At 36.6% G+C, this 20,695-nt stretch overlaps 1 protein-coding gene across 4 annotated transcripts in view; it reads right to left on the minus strand.

Annotated features, from left to right (window-relative positions):
• Positions 1-20,695, minus strand: part of TPK1 (thiamin pyrophosphokinase 1) — a 325,030-nt gene that overhangs the window by 152,678 nt on the left and 151,657 nt on the right. For all 4 annotated transcript variants that reach the window (XM_005609478.4, XM_014739331.3, XM_023639892.2 and 1 more), the window contains one exon: positions 3,985-4,080. In XM_005609478.4, coding sequence (XP_005609535.1) covers positions 3,985-4,080 — 96 coding nt within the window. The remainder of the gene's footprint in view (positions 1-3,984; positions 4,081-20,695) is intronic.

Raw genomic sequence — 20,695 nt, forward strand, 5'->3', positions numbered from 1 at the left:
GAAGTAACTAATTTTATTGCCATATAATACTAGGAAATATCCTAGACTGTATTTTAGGAGACTTGTTATTCTTAGGGCCTTATAATCTAGATTTATTTCTGCTTCATCCTAAGCAACATACATCTTACAGTTTGAGAAACTTGGAGCCATTGCTTTTAATATTTTCCACTGAATTCCAGGGTTTAGATCTCAAGTGCGTATCACAGCATCAGAAAATATACGTACTCTTTGAAGATTCTGTCATATCAGATGGCCTCCTGGTAATATATTATTCATGGCCCAGGTACAGTTAAGCAAATGGCAAATACAAAAGCAAAGTATTAAAAATTCACTTGTATCAGAGAACCTTTTTGCAGAAGAATAAAAGTTGAGCGTTGGCAGGTTTAAAATAGATAAATAAATAAATAAGGTAATTTAGGGAAATCTTTTTTTTTTTAATTAATCTCATGTTCTAGATAGTAAACTCTTTTAAGATAAGGACAGACCCTCATCTAAATTTTAAAAAATTCTAATGTTATGCAGTATAGTTCCTTAACATATTAAATACTACTTTGCATTCAATTTACTTAGATTATAATTAACATTTTTATAGTATATGCTAATAAGATCTTACTATAAAATACAGGCACTTTGATTACAAATTTAAATTTACAATTTAATAAGTGGAAAAACAGAAATGTATGAGAATTTGATAAGATTTATTAGGTGGAGAAGTATAAAGGATTTTTTGATGCAGTTTATGTGTATTTGACGGAGAAATGTTTAAAAGCCCTCGTGGTGCTCTCATTTGGGATAGGAGGACGTGTGGAGGGGAATCCTCCCTTACTTTCCTTCCTAATCTTTCTAATCTTGCTCTGCTTTTGCTATTATATTAAATCAAACACAACTTTGTACTGGCAGGTTAAATGAAAAGTCAGGCGGAAGCTCACGATACCCCATTTCGCCAGATATAATATAACCACCTCTTTCAGTGTGAATGAGAGCTATCTTGGAACGTTTTCATTGTGAGTAACATAGCCTTCAGTTTATCTACCTATGCTTTTTAAAACACCAAGCTAATCACACCATTCTCCATTTTAAAACTCTTCAGACTATCTGCCATCAGTCACTGACATGCCATCCAGCCTCCCTGTGCAGCACACCACTTCTCCTTGCCCACTCTTCTCCCCTTCACAAATTCCTATTTGTTTATTATGTCTCAGCCCTCTCAAAAAGCCTTTGCCCTAACTGTGTTATGTTCTACTCTCCCGTGCATTCCCATAGTGCATAACACAGACCCAACATTCCCAGAGCACCTCGTACATTCAAACAGCTGCTGTTCAGTTGTGAATAAGACAGACCTGATCCCAGGTTCATGACTATACAGTCAAACTGGGAAGAAAGGATTCCGGCAAACAACTAGAAATAATAACAAAATTATTAGACATGTTCAGAGTGCCTTAGAAGAGAAATAAAGGGAGTATAGAAGTGAGGAGTCTAACCTAGAGGGATGGTGAAGGAAAGTCCTCCTTAAGGAGGTCAGGCACACTCTGCCACCGTGGTCTAGGTAAAGACAAGGAAGAATACAAAAAGTATTCAAAAAGTTCTAGGCAGAGGGGGCAGCATATGCAAAAAGACCTTAAGGCAGTAGAGTAGAGGGAATATGGCATATTTGAGGAACAAAGAGAAACAGTGATGCAAGATGAGGCTGAAGAATGCACTGGGACCATCTCACGCCAGGGGCCAGTGGCAGCCATGCAGGTACACTACTCCATCTCCCCCAGAAGGAACCCATTGTTGAGCTGTGAAGAGGGCAGTTAGTTGTCATGGTCCAGTGGCAACTCCTTCAGGATGCAGCACAGCATGCCACCAAGGACACAGTCATCTCTGGCAGCATCTAGTCCCTGACTAAGCACATTGGGAGGAGGAGAGTCTGGCCCTTTCTGCCCAATGCAGGAGTCCTCTAACAGGTACTTTCACTTCAGGCCTCCCCACTGGACTGGCCAAGGCTTTGTCAGACTTGTTTCACAGATCATATACACCTGATCACCCTTTCCCCCAGTTTGAGGTTCTCTCTGGATTTTGGTCTTGTTGAGTTTGAGATATGATTATTTGTTCCGAGATTCAAGGACAGAATACTGTATTATAGATACTATCAATTAGACACAACAAACAAGACTCACATAATTGCATTCCCAGCTTTCAATTATTTCACTGGAGGTGCTGGGCAAATTGAAACACAATTGCGAAGATTTATAATATTTTTTCTAAGAAACTCAAAATCAGCTATGTCTGGATGAAGCAGATAACTCTCAATGGGCTGTGCTCTGTTTTCATTAAACAAATATTTAATTATAGCAATTTATTGCTGGAAATAGCACAATACATTTGGTATAATTCAAGCTACAACAGAGATGAGAAATGTTCGCTCAACTACTTTTGTTGAGTTTGTGCAATGAGTTACTTGCCAATTACGATAGTTAACAAGGGTTTTCTTCAAAGGGAGAAAAGGGTCTGCTGCCTCAACTTAGTAAATAGATACTAGAATCAACCTTTGATCAACTTTTGCGAGGCAGTAAGTTTTTGTTAGAGTTGCTTCTCCAACACCTACCTTGTCCTGCCACATGGATATTAGTCACATAGGTGGACTACATGAGACACGTAGATTGATCCCACCCCCTGCTCCAATCCAAGACAATCAGGATACTCTCATCCTGTTGGCCAAAACCAAGAGTGGCCTAATGGAGAGATCTCAGGACTTAAGTTTGATCATGGTGGGAAGTGATGTCCCTTCCCCTTAACCCCCCAAATGACAAGCGGTAAAAAGTTGCTACAGGTGGCCCCTGGAGACAATCAGGGAAACCAGGCTGAAGATAAAGCCTAAACAGCAGAGCCAAGACAACCAAATAACAGATATGAGATCTGACTGAGCTGTGTCTGAAGACTGCCCTATCTCACTTGATGGAGGCCAGATGGAAATGCATCTCCTATTATTTGTACTATCAGAAGTATTCTAGGGGCTGGGCTGGTGGCATAGTGGTTAGGTTCACGTGCTCTGAATTGGTGGCTTGGGTTCACAGGTTCAGATCCTGGACATGGACTTAGCACTGCTTGTCAAGCCATGCTGTGGCAGCACCCCACATAAAATAGAGGAAGACTGGCACAGATGTTAGTTCAGGTACAATTTTACTCACCAAAAAAAAAAAAGCATTCCAATGTACAAGAGTGTCTTTCTAGTTTTCTTAGCTTAAAATTACATATTTTATTATGCATCTCAGCTTACCTTCTTGCCCCTGCCAGGAAAATAACGGTCAACTGTCATTCCACACTTGGGGTTTAATTTTGTTGATCTTTATTAAACACAGACTTAAAAATTTTTGCACACCATTTCAACAAGTATCAAAAAATATTGTAAAATATAATAAAATATAAACGTGTATTAGCTCATTAATGTGATTAAACAGCTGAATGCTAGGTGAAAAATCATCACTGAATGCCTTAAAGGGTCCATAAATACAAAGCAGCAGACTCTTCTCTGATTTAAAAAAAAGTTGATAACATTTTGTTTATATAAGACTTTGCAATGATGACTCATAGATCATATCTGAGCCACATTTGTTTGTTTTGCCCAGACAATATTTAAACACACATATAAAAAAAACAGATAGCTCTTCATAACAACAATCAACCAGAGATGAAAAGTTTCTACTTACTTTAGACCAAAAATGAGCTGCCAGTTTGGATTACTTTATACAAGGCCCACTTGACCCACTTTGTGACCTCACCACTGTAAGATATTTCAGTCTGTGACCTCTGGCTTAAGTGCTCACGTTAATGTTTTGGCAGCTAAGTACGGATTTATTTGATGTATTGAAAAAACCTGACACAGAACCCAAAAAATCAGCGCAAAAGCAAATAACAGTTTCAGATGAGTAAAAACTTTAAACAGGATCTTTCACATACTGGGCAGTAAGATTCCAACCATCAGACAGGGGCATGTCTCACCTGTAGGTCTTTTTCTTCTATCTTCTTTTGGAGCACGTCAAGGCACTTGGTAAAGTCAGTATGGTCTTGATCAGGAGTTGAAATAATCTCACATCCCTGTGTGTTAAAGTAGGAGAAAAGGTAAAAATAAGTGATGATGTCAACCTTATGAAGGAGATCAAGAGATATGAAAGTAAAGATAAGGTATCAGTAGACACACCACATTATGCCTGTATTATACCCCAATCATCAGAATCACTATCATTATCTTTTTATTTCACATAATAGGACATCTCAGGAATGGTGTCAGAATATTACAATAATCGTCTGATTATGACAATCATTTTACCCAAGAAAAGTACAGATTATATTACATTAATGGCCTTTTTAAAAATCACTGCTGTGATGACATTCAAGATTAACATAAGGACTTGGGTACAAGTACTATAAAACATACTCACAGTGAAATTGCCTGAAATTAAAATGAAACTATTTCTAAAATGCTTTGAATTTCTTTAAGCAGACCTCCTAAGTTTACTTACATGAATGGAAAAACTAATGTTAATACTGAACTAATGATAAAACTACACTTTAAGTTAGCTGTCCTACAAAATTCCTTTACAGCGCCTTTTCTTCCCCATGCAAAGAGGCGCAAAGAGCTATGCCAGCGTACACAAGTCTCTTGGATTATCTTTCGGACATAATGAAGTGAATTTATAAGTTCTCGGCCTCTACTACAACACATACCTCACCTAGTGAAAAACACTGAAATGTATTTATAAATATAAAGCCACAAAAGTGCCAGCTTGCTGGCACTAGCGAACTTAGATGGCTAAAGAAACAATATGCTTGAAATGACAGCTTTTCCTCCAATGTCTTACAGAGGCAAAACTATGTAAAACCAGACAATGCGACTTCAGACTTCTTAATTGAGGAATAAAACAATTTGTGGTCTCTGACAAACAGCTGGGTAAGGGAAAGTTAAATATAATCTAGGATATAAAGTTGCCATTCAAAGAGTTTTCAAGGATACAAAAACACCCATTCCGCCTCTTAAATTATTCCAAGAATCATTCTCAGTAGATTTAAAGGTTCTTCTTTAACTTCAAGGTCTCTTTAAATGTGTCAAGTTCAACCTGTGCTTCCCTCATTTATGACTGTCCTACAGTACATGAGCAATGAAAAAATTAATTTCTCATCATTCAGAAATATATTATGCCCTAAAATATGTATATGTCATCTTTACAAGATCGTCGACATATACTTTCCTGACCCTAAAAGAATCAAAATTTACTATAATCACCAAGCAAAGACGTAAAGAAGTTGACTGTCTGAGGCTAACACTCCTTAAAAAAGACAGAAGAATACGCCAGAGGATATAGGAGTACCATCAGGGCTGAGATTACATTGTAACCAAACTAAAAATCACTATACTGAAAGCTCCCTGAAGACAAGAATTACGTTTCATTCATTACTGTTTCCAGTGCCTGGCACACAGTAAGTGTGCAATAAATGTTTAAATAGTATTCATAAGGAATAAAAATGTATGCTGAAAAAGGGGGAGGAGAGTGTGGCATCTTACTGTTAAATACAGCATCTATGACAATTGGAAATTATCTTCCTCTTTTAAGTGCTGACAACAGAAATAATTACTCTAGCAAAAGGAAACAAAATATAAAATGCAAACAGAAATAGCAATACAAGAGATGATTAATACATCAATGTCTACCTTTACAGTTATCTTCAAAAATAAACATAGATCCACAAGAAAAGCTATGCTAAAGACAATGCAAGAAATAATTTATCTAGTAACATTATAATATTTTGCAGATTAAGAAAATAAAGATGAGAGATTTAAATTGACTTGCTAACAAGTGGACAGCTAGGCAGTAATTAGCAGCAATGTCATGTCCAGAAATTCTGTCTTTACTACCGTGCAGGGGGAACAAATTCCTAGATATCTGATAGAAAAAGGTCATATAACATTTGTAGAGTTGACTCTACAAAAAGGATGTTACAAAAAAAGCTACTTGAAACCAATGATCTCAGCTTAAACATCTTACTTTACCTCACCAATTTAAGATGGACACACAGAAAAGCTTAAGTCAGGACGTGGAGACAGATTGCCAGCCCTGAAAAATTCAGACTGTATCGAAACCAAGAACTTCCAGAAAGTCTAACTGAGGTGTTTATCAGCCATCCACGGCTTCTTGGAATTTTCACGAGTTTACATGATTCTAATCTCATCACAGACTGAGAATGAACTCACTAGAAGTGGAGACAGCTCCCCGAGCCCTCACAGGGCTGCTTTCCATACCCAGAAAGGAGACCTGCAAAACAAAACATTAGCGAAAGTGCAATAACAGGCCTTTGGCCAACTAAAATGTTTCTGCTGTTTTCTAGATCTTATGATAACATATTAAGATCTAAAAGAGGAGAAATAAAACTAAAGATGAGAAATTACCAAGATCCTGCAGACAAGGAAAAATGAAATGCTATAAGGTATCAACCAATGCTCACCTATTATATACTAATATCTATTTATAATTATTTATAAAATAGGATGACTCAATTTCCAGGAGTCAGAAGCACTGGGCTTTGTGAAGAATTTCACTGGATTTGGTGTTTTCTAAAAAAAAACCACCACCCTAAAAATCCTCACACTCACTACCCAAGGACCCAGAAGATATAAAAGCTATAAGATTTGGCCAATTAAGTATGTATATCACTTTCTAAAAAGTAGTATCTAATATCCATTTCCTAAGAGATATACATATATTTTACCTTAAACTATACAGAAATCTTCCAAAAGCATAAACTAGGAAACTCTTTAAAACAGTGTTAATATGCCAATGTTTGAGTGGAAACGTTTCTTTTGATTTTTCTCATTTGCCTGAAATATATTTCTTTAGGATACAAATTATTATTTTATGAGCCAGCAGGTGGCTCCAGTCTCATACTATGCATTTTCTCATGTAGTTTTTGTCATTATACAAATAGAAACTTAAATAGCTCAATTCTAATAATAAGTTCCCTTTATGAATGCACTACTTCTCTCAAGCTGGATTATCATCTTTTAATATTACATTTTATTTTATTAAGTCTGTTTTATAACTAGAATTTGAAAGGAAAAGACTCAGATTGATGTCACAGATTTCAGTATGTGTCAATATCAAGGCTATTCTAATTTTGTTCTAACCTAAAAAGAATCTTTTGAAGACAAGGAGCTACAATGCCCACCCTCTTCCCTCAAAACCATACCCATAGAAAAGCAAAAGCAAGGGGAATTGAGTAAGTTAGAACAACTAGTTTAAAAATTCTGTTCCAGTGTTGAATTACCATAGTTTTCCTTATCGAGGCTCTCTCATCCCATAAATCAGAACCAGGAGAAGACATATATACATTAATTCTAAATCAACTACCAGAGGCCCAATCAACTACTTTTTAGGGGATTACTATGTCTCTACTGCTTTATTAAATAATACTGTGTACAAAAGAAGTATGAATCTACCAGATACTAATAATACAGCCCAGTGGAAACTAAAAACATAAATATCATAATTAGTAAACAGGTAAAATATAAATACGTGTGTGTGAAAGAGAGACAGGCAGACAAAGGAAGGTTGCCTTTCTTCCTCTTCCCATACTGAGAAATTCCTAGCCATACTTCGCCACTAGCCAGTAGTGCTTAAAAGAAAGTCAGTCTTCTGTTCATCCCTAACTGCTCCTTTCCTTCTGTTGGGTAGTGGGCGTAGTGTGCGCATCTGATATCCCATTTTAACTTTGGGGCTAAGCTATATTCTCTAAAATACAGTCATTTGCAATATATTGATTACATTAACTTCTCCTTAACGCAGGAGTAAGTGAAGAACAAAGAATTGCAATGTTGAGAATCATAATAGAAAATATGCAATAATAAATTGAAATAATTCACAATAATCAAGGAAATATCATGAGTTCATATTAAAATAATGAGGATGCTGAGATCTAGGAAACCAAAATTTAAAAGCAAACATTAAAGGTGCAGAAGGATGTAGAAAGTTACAAATAAGGAAAATTAATCCTCATTGTCAATGTGATTATCAGATTTGAAGAGAATGAAGAATGGAAAGAGGCAAACTTAAACAGAAGTAGTACTTTACATACGAGAGAGTGCACTCTTGGAAAAAATTAATCAAAGACGTGGAACAAATCACACACAACACTGGCAAAAATTCATGTCTGGCAAATCCTGCCTACTATAGTTTGGGAGTACCAGTATCAGTCAGGAGGAGAGACTCAATGCTTCTTGAGGATAGAGAAATTGACTTCTGAATTTCAGTCGCTAAGACAGTACCAACACATATCAAGCAGTCAACAGAAGTCTGATGAACAGACAAAAGACGGATGGGTTAAAACCACTCTTCTCCTCATGGGATTCATGGTATGCTTCTTTAAAATATAAACGTGGATAAACCAGACCATGAGTCTAACACAGAAAAGCAACATTAACGCTATTTTTTAGGTATTATTATGTTACTGCTGCCATAAGGAAATTGAGTAACACTTCTGTTTTAGGGAACCGTTAATGCAGATTCTTAAAATGATGACAAATATTAGTGCTTCATATGCAATTAAGTAAATTAAAATACAACAACACATGAATGTTAAAAAAGTCAATATCCAATGAGGGAAAGCGAAACACAGATGTACACTGAGGCTAACAAAGGCAGCAGTACAGAGTGCTACATAAATAATTCAGAGTATTTTCCAATGAGTTGTAATTTATTTCTTAAGAGAACGACAAATGACAAGGAAATAAACTGATATCAGGGACTCAGTAAAAATTTAGCAATAAACAGTTTTCAGAACATGCCCTGGAATGATAATAGTTCAGCTCAATTTCCAATACTGCCAACATCTATAGCTCTAGCAAACACAAAAATATATGTTTGTAATACATGATCCTAATCACAATAAAATCACAAATCATCTAAAAAGGTTTATGTTCAGTTTGGTATACTCACACATTAAAAAAAAAGTGTCAAACAATAAGAGTTATGGTAAATGCTTAGATTAAGCAAAAAGTTTTATTATATAAATTATTAATAGTCTACTTTATCAGTATTAAATTATTTTATTAGAATGACCAAATAATTTATTACGTAAATTATTAAATCCATCTTATGACTATTAAACTATTAATCAAAATATTGGCTTTAAGCTGTAAGTTCCATGAAGGCGCCCACTGTGTCCGTTTGCTTACTACTGCATCCCCAGGAGGAGAAGCCAGCACAGCACAAGGCATTCAGTAATAAATAAAGTCACTTATAAAGGCCTGAGATACATTACCACCCTAGACCAGGGATCAGCAAAATTTTTCTCTTAAGGGCCAGATAGCGATTCTTTCAGGCTTTGCGGGCCCTACGGCCTCTGGTCCAACCCCTCATCTCTGCCTTTGTAGCAAGAAAGCATCCACAGACAATAAATAAATCAACGGGAATGGCTTTGTTCCAGTAAAACTGAAATTAGAATTTCATATAATTTTCATGTGTTATGAACTCTTATTCTTCCTCTGATTTTTTCCCCATCATTTAAAAATGTAAAGAACATTCTTAGCTTGCCAGCTGTACGAAAACAGCCAGTGAGCCAGATTTGGCCCGTGGGCTACTGTTTACCAACCGATCCTTTTCTAGGTCCATAATTAGTTCGTGAGATTATAAAAACTCAACCCTACACATATTCAAGGAATTTAATAAGAGGAAAAAGGTGCAGACTTTGAAAAAATCTCTCTGACCCTCACTTCCTCATCTGTAATGGAACTAATGTGCAAACTAAGCTTGCTGGTGAGATTCCATGCACTAATGCACCTCCAGCACTGGGCCCAGTGACGAAGCCAGAGCAAACGCTCACCCCAGCACTTCAGAAAACTGTCGAACATCAGATGCCACAGTCAGACTACCTCGCAGCAAAGCTCACTCGAGTAAGCAAAACACTGCTAATATTCTCCAAGAACTTCATGTGGATGCTTACAAAACCAATTCTGAATTTACTGACAACTAAAAGAAATTACTACAAGGCAATGAGTGCCAATAATCAACCTAATTTCCAAAGACCAATGCAAAAGCCATTAGACTGTCATTCTCAATTACTTAATTTACTGTTTGCCAATAATTTAACTAATATAGGTTAATGGGTTTTTACATTTAACACATACAAAACCTATCAGGTTATACTATGCTGACTCTCCTGAAACTCTTTAATGGGAAAGAACACAGGTCCTTTGAAAAAAATTATAATAACATATTAATTGTTATCTCATGCATTATATCCAGAGAGAGACTTGGCCTCATTAAAACAAGAGGCAAGAGTTAAGTCTGGTGAAAGCATTTCCAAATTTGCTAATAGATTATTCATTTTAGGTAAAGTCATTTAGTGCCCATTCATCTACCCAGGACAAGAAAGGACTTGTGCAAATTATCCTGCACAGATTTCATGGGGCTCTGTAACTTTAGGGACTAAATTGGTAAGGTTAAGAATCCAGAAGTTTTATTTCCTCCTAGGTACCATACACAACAATTCAGAACATTTATTTGGAATGACTTACATATAAGCCTCTCGCCTAGCATAACTAAATACAATGTGTATATAGTTATAAAATCTCAGGTGCTTTTCAATAAACTGACATTTTTACCAACAAAATATAACCTAATTCTCTGAAAGATCAGATAATCTTAAAAGTATCTAGTCTTGGGCCGGCCTGGGGGCACAGCGGCTAAGTTCGCACACTCCACTTCAGTGGTCCAGGGTTCACCAGTTCGGATCCCAGGTGTGGACCTACGCACCACTTATCAAGCCATGCTGTGGCAGGTATCCCACATATAAAGTAGAGGAAGATGGGCACAGGGCCAATCTTCCTTGGCAAAAAGAGGAGGATTGACAGGGGATGTTAGCTCAGGGCTAATTTTCCTCAAAAAAAAAAAAGTATCTAACCTTAAAATTAGAATCTTAAAATCATGATCTATTGATAATTACCTGTTTTCCTCACTACATTAATAAGAACTACCATTTGAGTACCCTTTGTGTTATATATTAATCATTTTATATGAATTATGTTCCTGAATCCCACAATAACTTTATAAGGCAAACATAATTATCGCATTTTAAGATATGCAGACAAAAGTTTAGAGAAATTAAATAACTTGTCCAAGGTCACATAGCTCATAAGGACATCGTACATGATCTGAGTCCCATAATCTTAACCTACCACATTTTGTACTCAACCTTGCTTAATTAAACTTTGGGTATTTTGGCAGGTTTAAGCAGAAAAATGCCTTTATAATTTATACTGAACCATTATTAAGTTGGTTTTCTCTAGTTTTAAATACATCAAAATCCTTTAGCTCCTAGGCAGACATGACCCTGACTCTGTGCTGTGTCCATGACAGCTGAGGCTGAGAACACCTTGGGTATTCACTTTTTCCTGCTTTCCCAACTCACTATAGCATCACTATAATTATCATTACATTTACGGCATCATTCACTTTTCCTTTTGCTTTAAAAAGTATCATTACAATCAATATCTCCGTGTATAAGTGTTTATTTCTGGTTATTTTCTTAGAATTAAATTCTAGAAATGAAATTACTGGGAAAATTATAAGAACACTTTTTATGATCCTTGATATATGTTGCCAAATTGCTTTCCAGGAAGGATGTAAAAATGTGTACTCCTGCTAGTAGTATATGAGGGTGAAAAGTTTCTTCTTTTAAAATATAAGTAACAGGAGGAAAGATAATTCATCATGAATTTCTTACTGTGAATTTAATTGCTGTACTTCCTTCTTAATAGCAAACAGACATCAGTTTCATTAAGAGAAAGATGACTTCCACTAGAGAGGAAGGGAAGAGAATGTTAAGATAATTTTGGAGTGTGAACCAGGGATGGGATGGAAGTGGTTTATCCAATAAGGACAGTATGTATGAAATAAATGGACACTTCTGGGAGAGGAAATAGGTGTCAATCAATAGGGTAAGGAAAAGGAGGCAAGTAGATATCAAAGATCATCTTTCATGTTGACTCTGAAAACATGAAATATAATTCACTATCCCATCACATTAGAATATTGATATGGATTTTTTTTTGGTAAATAAGCAATGATAAGAGTTTTACTGAGTCTTAAGATTCTAGCTCCCACATACTTTATTTCCCGCTATTCATTGCTGAAGTAGCCTTTCTTCTTTTATGTAAGCAGAACATACACATAAAAATATTTTGGGGAGATATATTCAAGAGTCTTCAAAAAATGGAGTACATTAAATTTTTAATAATAAGATTCCATAATCATTCACTAAATTGAATTGACCGGAACTCTGTAATAAGAAACTGCCTGCTAGATTAAGACACCACAGGCATAGAGGAAACAACAGATGCTCTGGAAAATCAAAGATACAGACCTAAAATTAGCCCAAACTTGTTCTCAAATTTGCTAAGAGGGAGAATAGTTAGACGAGGCCAGTTGGAATCTAAATGGTCTATGTTCCTTGATACTGGTATGAAAATCGACGTTTTAGCCTGAAGAGATGTAATCACAATGTAACCATTTCCCACTTTGCTCTTTACTGTATGAGCATACTGTGGTAGACTGCTCCTTCAGTTTTATTTACCAACCTTCTAAAAACATTTCTATTTTTCAAACTAAAAAGATTTTTATCATCAAATGACAGCCTACAAGTAACGATTTCTTCAGCGAGAATGTTACATGATTAAACTCTTAAAAATTCTAAGTAACACGTTGTCTAATATAATTTAAGTGTTCTCTTTCTGGTTTTCCAGATGGTGCAAAAAGAAAAGACTAAACACAATTTAACCTTGTAGCAACTCTCCTTTCAATCCCAAACATAAAGAGACATTCTAATCTAGCGTAATCTTCCCTGCCCTGGGTATTGTAAGATAACCTTTCCTTTCAACACGGCATTGAACGAAAGCTGTAGCGTTTCAAACAAGAAAGTCACCACTTCTACTAATGGAAGTCAAAAGTCTTTTTAGAACAGCATAGGGTCTTGAATGATGGCTTCCTTCCTAAAAGCAGAGCTGGAGTTTTGGGTGGAAGAGGGGCTTAAAAGAATTAACATAGCAGGCTTGAGACTGCTATCCTTAAATCAGCCTGCCTGCCAAGGGGCTGACAAACACGAACTTGAATGGTAAATAGTTCCTTACAGTGATTAAAAATGTGCTTAAAGTGAAAGAAAGCGTCATTAGAGACTAGGTCAAGATTACCCACACCCTCGTATTCCCAATTATTATGTACAGGCATGAAAGTGAAACAGTGAAGTTGACTGACAGAGAAAAGAAAATTGATTCATCTGAAATATGGCATTGGGGGAGAGCTCTACGGAGACGCTCAACTGCCAGAAACATGAACAAGTGGGTCCTAGAGTAAAGGAAGCCTGAACTGTCACTGGAGGCAAAAATGACAAAACTGAGACTCTCCCATTTTGGGCATATCATGAGAAGGCAGGATTCTTTCAAAAAGACACTAATGCTTTTTGGGAAAAGTAGAAGGCAGCAGGAAAAGAGGAAGACTAAATACGAGATGGATTGACTCCATCAAGGAAGCCACAGGCATGAATCTACAGAGGGTGAATAGGGCTGTTGAGGACGGACATCGTGGACATCACTCATTCACAGGCTCGCCAGGAGTCGGAGCTGACTAGACAGCACGTAACAACAAAACTTGCTAAGAGTGGCTCACTATGCCTAAATTGTTTGTACAAACAATGTGGTTTATGCGCATCACCTGCTTGTTTTCCTTCTGGGAGGCCGGAATTTTGCTACATGCTAGCAGACACTGTGGGTGCCTACATGTGGGTGCCCACAGTAAAATTTGGGGAAATGAGCCTTGAATGAGCTCTCCTGGTGACAACACCTCACACTTGATTAAGCACATTCTGTGTGACTCCAGTGGGAAAGGACTCTTGGAACTGGTGACTGGTCTTCTCCAGACTTTGCCTCCTGTGCCTCTTCCCTTTGTTGCTTCTGCTTTTATCCTTTCTCTGTGACAAATCACAACCATGAGTATGACTCTATGCTGCATCCTGTGAGTCCTCCTAGCAAATCAGTAAGCCTGGGGATGGTCTTGGAAACCCCGGAAACAAGAGCTAGAGAGGTTCTTCCTCAATTAGGATGCTTGAGTAAGCTTTTATTTTACAGTGTTCTTGGGAGCATCCAGACCCAGAGACTGCTCTTTGTCTGGGTGCTCTTCCTTCATGACCACTACGAATAGGCAGAGGAAAGAGTTAGCCTCTCCAAGGCCTTTCTACCAAGCCTCCCCAGAAAAGCAAGGATGCTGGAAAGGCGGGAGCAGGAGCACGGAAGGCAGCTGGGTGGGTACTGTTGCTCAATTACGTAGAACTAATTAGAAATAGAAAAGGGAATTAAACACATAGAGAAAAGGAGGCCACAGAATCTCCTCAGCATGTAAACCTAATCTTCACTTTGCTTTGAGAAACTCTCTCCTTTAAACTAGAGGATTATGGCAGAGTGCTTAGAAAAGAGTGTGGATTCTGGGCCAGGATGCCTGTTTGGATCTCACTTCAACCATTTCCTGGCTGTGTAAGCTTGGGCAAGTTACTCAGCATCTTTGTGCTCCCATTTATTTGTAAAATGTAGATAATAACTCTAACCTGACAACATTTCTTGCAAGTATTAAATTAATTGATAAATGAAAGTATATATAAAAGAGCTTGGCATACTGTAAGCTCTTTAAAATAACTGTTGGCTATTATTATTTTCAAGGTCGTGTTGATTATTTTCTCTTACCAACTTTTAAAAGTAGAGAAAACCAGAAATAGTAAAATAAGCTCAGAAGCATCCCAATACATTTTAGCCTAGGTGGAAACCAATATACATTAGGTGTTGGTGGTAAAGGGTAGGTGTTCTGTGGTAAATCTTGTTTGAGAAATACTAAGGTAAACAAAATGAGATTTTTGGCAGCCTTACTTAAAATGATGTGCATGGCAAATTTCCAAAAGGAGCATAAAAAATGTCCAATTTCACAAAATCATTTGATCATAGAAATCTTTTTTATACCAAGCGTGGCATGGCACGAGGGCTTCGCGGCTCTAGTTCTAACAGGATGAGACATCTGCTTCATATGAACTTTCATGAGAACCTACCTACTGCTAGGGACACCACCATGATTGACCAAAGACTTCAGGCTCAGAAGATCACATACTAACCGAGAGAAGGAGGAAAATTACGATAAAATTATACGTATTAAGCTCTGCAAGAGAATATTAAGGAAGGAACACCCAAAAGCTACAGTGATGGGGAACCATGAGTGGGGAAGACGGATGAGTAGGGGGCCCCATGAGCCAGATGAATGAGGGAAGAGACAGTCACAGAGGCCCAAGAGAATACAGTCAGATGAGTGAGCAGCGGCAGGCAGGCGCCAAGGAGATCATATGTGAGGCACTTGGGAGTTCTTAAAACTGTAAAGGGCAAAGGCTTCCCTTTTTAAATACCTTAAGTATGTTAAGCAAATTCAAACAAAACAGGCTTTGAAAAATATAGACAATTTGAAATAAAGTCAATCTGAAAGGACGGTGATTGAGGGGAGCAGAAGAATTAAGGTATATTCAAGAGAGAGTTTCACATAGTGTCCTCTGCCTGTCTCATCACTCCCTTGGTGAGATGTTAATAAGGGTGAGCCAAACAGTTTTAAGAATATAAAGTGAAGAACCTGTCACTCACTTGTCACTGGGAACTGCCTGTCTGTAATCCCCTTAACAAAGCCTTTATATCTCAGCATATGTTAATTAGTCTTAATGCTTAAGCCTAAGAATTTACTATACTCAGGGGGGTTTTGTTTTCTTACTTTTTAAAGAAACATACCAATAAATAGAGTTGAGCTTTCTATATTTATGTAGTTTCTTCTGTTTGGCATAATAGTGAAACTTGCTAATGTTTTACCATTTCTAACAGTCCAGTTTGCCATTTTCTCTAAATTAGTTGATTTTACCATATCTACAAGTTGCTGGCATGTGGCTGGGTAAAACTGGGAAAGAGACACAGCTAAAAGTAGAAAATAAGATTCATGAGATTAGGCAGATCAACGCAGATGTTTTTAACTGGAGATTAAAAACATCTGTGGAGATTATGTGAAATTTAAATAGAATTGAACTCAAAGCATTAGTAAACTCAAAAGGATATTTTAAGTGATTTTGATTGTGAATGAAATCTAGGTTCATGAATTGTACACTTATGGAAATGAACTGATTAGAAATCTTTTTAAAACCAATCTTACTGAGAACAGTTATTAAAAAGCCCTTAAATAAGTAATTTTAAAAAGTAAAATAAAGTACTACCACTTTATATTAAAATAGTTATTTAGCACTTTGAGAGTACTTCCACATGTATAACATTATTTGATCATTATTAAAAGTGTATGAGAAAGCCACAGCTATATACCATGATTTAATTTCACATGCTTTGGTAAGGTTTCCATACACGTAAACTAACAACTCAAAAAATAATTTACATAGTTCAAGAAAACATAATCACTTTATTATTTATAAAAATCTAAAAACTAAAATGCACACTACTAACAGCCAAGACTAAGTATTAGTCATTTGACATCTTTGCCTGAGTCACGTGTCGCTTAACAATGGGGATATGTTAGGTGATTTCACCATTATGTGAACATCCTATAGCATACTTACACAAACCCACATGGTATAGCCTACGACACACCTGGGCTAAATGGTACTAATCTTATGGGACCTCCATCATATATGCAGTCCATCATTGACCGAAACATCATTATGCAGTGCATGACTGTATTTACCTATACTTCTCACTCTTACTATTTGAGAATCAGTGTTCTCATCTTTAAAGTGGAATTAAAATATAAGCATTTCCTGCTTAACATCAGCAGTCCATCTAAGAAAAATCCAACATTCTATTCAAACATCAACCAGAAGCCAATTTCCCATTATTATGACTGGGACAAATTACATTCAAACCCAAACTCTCAGTCTCCTAAAATGTAACTGAAACACATTTATAAAGGTAATAGCCATTATGATGAGATGTAAAATGATGGGTAATTTTCGGTTATTGTATGTAACATTTACAGCATCTTATATTTATCAAAAGAGCACAGGTTTTAAAAGTTTAGACACACTCCCCTTGACTATTGAGAGTAGTCTTCAAAAATTTGGCTATGGCCATGGCAGTATGGTGACAATGGGAAAATCATCAGGAAACATTGATTTAATAAAAGATATTCTTCAATAATTCATGTGTTTGCCTAAAAAAATCTTGTCTTTCCCAATTCTGATAAAAATACAATGAAAGACAGAGAGATATAATCTGCCTGGATCTCCATCTCCACTCTTCCAGTTTACATTACTAGAATTACCTGGTGGCCTATTGGAATAATCTTGCTTTGCTTGTCATAGAAAATTGGTGGTTTAGTATCAACTCAACCTTTCTGCGAGTCTCATTCACCATTCTTATGGAGGCTCATAGCATCTCTTCAAGCAAGTCTTGTCTTTGTAACTTCAGTTCTACTAAGGTCATTGAGCCACACCATGTTTCAGTATTCTTGACCTTGACTGCTATTATGATACCATACTGTGTTCTTTCAAAACTTGGAAGGATTAACAGAGAGGATAAAATCAGAACTTAGACCAAGAGTCCTATTCCTGACTAGGGTTATTTTCACCATGTTGTCTAGAATATGGCTGAGTGCTGTTGGCAACACTTTCTGGAATGCCAGAATACTCACTTGAAGCCCAAAGGAAGACATTTCTATACTTACAGGCTATCTACCTATGCCCTTGCTAATTTTCTTTTACCAAATCACCTTGGTTGGTCAATGTTCTATCATGGCTCAATCCTAGATCCTATAAACAGCTTTTAGGTAATTTAATAATTTATCAGTTCGTTTGGTCATTCTCAGTCTGGCCTATTTATTGCACCCCTACTCTTGCCACCCCAGAACTGGGGGTAAAAGGGAATGACATGATGGAAATGTGAAGATGGAGTGTTTGGTTATCACAATGACTATTATCACATTGATGGTGATCTGGTATTCATTCCCAAGGATGCTAAAAACTCTGCACAAGGGACAACTGTCTTAACCAAGAAGCCAAAGATATAATCTGTTGACAAGCAGTAGTAGCAACTGAGTCCCAGTTTTAACAAAATTCTTTTCTATAGAAAACATGGATATTGATCCAAGAGCTGTCTCTGACTAGCTCTACCATTTTCTTCAAGTCATTAGGCTTTATGAGCTCAGTTTCCTCATCAGGAAATTATGCTAAATAGTATTGTTTAATTTTTTATTATATTTTAATTTATTTTGCTTTTATCATTATACTTATAATATATTTTTATATTCTATCATACAGACCTACATTTGTGGCAAAACTTTGTTATCCTATGGTTTTTTAAGGCATTAGTTAAATACTGCAACTAGCTCCTTAACCTCCTTAATATTAAGGAAGCATACTTTAAAATCCCCTTTCCTATATCCAGTGAAGACCCCAGAGGCTATACAACAATGAAAGAATACTAGGAGTTACATGAGATATTACAGTTTCTTCAAGAGTTCTCAGGAAACTGAAACATATGTGGGCATGATCGATGGAATAATTCACAAGAGTGGAATAGGTGATTTTAGCCTTGAATCAAGGAAGCATTGACTGACTCAGAAAGTGAAAAAATAAAATAAAATAAAATATCAAAGGGAAAATCTATAATAGACATTCCTCATTCTGAGTGAATATCAGTGAACCAGGCAGGGAAGAACTAAGACAAACGGGTGAAGGGGAAACACAAAGACTTCACAGCTATCTGAAAAGTAAGGCTTTATAGAGTAAATTAAAATTGGGACACCAGAGGCATCAGGGAAGTGGATTACAAGTAGTTAGACTATGAGTGTGTATAATCAATGTTTACTGTATCTATATGTTTAATGTTGAAATAGGTTAACACAGTTACTGGCATGGAAAAAATACATTGATGGTTACAAGCCACACTGTACTTCACTTGAAATTTCAAAATAGAACTTTGGTATTGAATCAGTGGGTGATCACTGCATCCCTAAAATATGCAGTTTTCAAACTGCTGAATGTTAATTAACAAAAGGTATAAATTGTATATCTTGGTTCTTACCCTATGGACCATATGGAATTAAGTGGTAGACCAGAGCTTGCCCCCTACTTGTCCAAAACCCTAAGGAAAAAATAACTCAGGGCTACAGACATAAAGACTAGTGATTGGGTTGTTGTTATGCAACTTACCTTGAAGCAGGTTATGCATATAAAGACCTAATCAAAAAGAAATTGCTAATCGCTATTCTTCTTTCTTCTTACATATTACTAATCAAAGACCAAGAATGCATTATGACATCATTAAAACATCTTTCTCGCTGCCTAACACTCAGGCTTTGTGAGTATGAAGTCAGTCAAATGGTGTGGTAGTTAGCTCCCAAAATGGGTAACAATGATTCCTGCCTCCTGGTATTGCCACCCTTGTGTAATCTGATGCCATAGTGTATGGGGTTGGTCTGCGTGACTAATAGCATCTGGCAGAAGAGATGGTAAGATGGTATATCACTGCTGCACTTAGATCATAAAAGACAGCTGCTTCTGTCTTGGGCTGGCTCTCTTGCATGCATGTTCTCCTTTCACTCCCTACCTCTCTGGAAAGCAAGCTGCCATCCTGTGAGCAAACCAATGGCAAGGAACTGATGCCTCCAACCAACAGCCAGTGAGAAATAATAGCCAGTGAGACCAACCAACAACCCACGAATAATCTTGGAAGAGAATTCTGTAGCCCCAGTGGAGGCCTGAGATGACTGAAAAACCAGGCTACATTATAACCTCACAAGAAACTTTGAGCCAGAACCGCCCAGTAAATTGACTCTCTTTTCCTCACCAGGAGAAACTGTGTGAGATAAGAACTGTTTGCAGTATTCAGCTGTTAAATTTTAGGACAATTTCTTACACAACAATAAATAACTAATACAGATGGCAAGAACTGGGGTATAAAATATTCTGTTTAAAAGATGGCAGATCAAATACTTTATATTTTAGTGTTCTCAGAAATTAAGCAGGCAAACTAATTTAAAGTTTTGTATAGTCACATAAACGTGGATTTTTCCTATGAGTCAAAGACATATCTATCGGGTAAAAAAAAGTTGTATGAATACACGTTGACTACAAAATCCACTTTATGATTTTAACAAACCTTTAGAATTTTAAATTGCTTCCTTATTTATTTTCTTCACTGGAGCCCCAATTTCAGCTTCACTGAAAATCCAGAGCAGGTGGGAAAAAATTGTACTTGAAAGTGGAGATAATCTCCTTTCATTTGTAATAGAGCAACTCAAAAACTGCTGAAGTTGGAGATAATGGCCTCTATGAATTAGCTGCAATGCTGCATTAACTTGTTGTCATTACCATCACTATTAAAACTGCAGCTAAACATTCATCCCATGCTATACAGGGCACATTATCTATATAAAAGACATCATCGGTGCCCTCTAGGAACAGATCTGCAAAGTTCAAAAGCAGTGAGTTCTCACTGATATATGAAAAAACCGGATTGCACTATATCAATTTAGGACTACGCAATGTAGGAACTATAAGATTCAGCTACTCTTACTTTAAAACCAAACCTTAACAAATATAAATTAACTTTTGATGTTAAAAAAAAAGTGAAGCATGAAATAGAAGAGAAATT

This window comes from Equus caballus, chromosome 4 (genome assembly GCF_041296265.1).
Source record: "Equus caballus isolate H_3958 breed thoroughbred chromosome 4, TB-T2T, whole genome shotgun sequence".
Classification (NCBI taxonomy): Eukaryota; Metazoa; Chordata; class Mammalia; order Perissodactyla; family Equidae; genus Equus; species Equus caballus.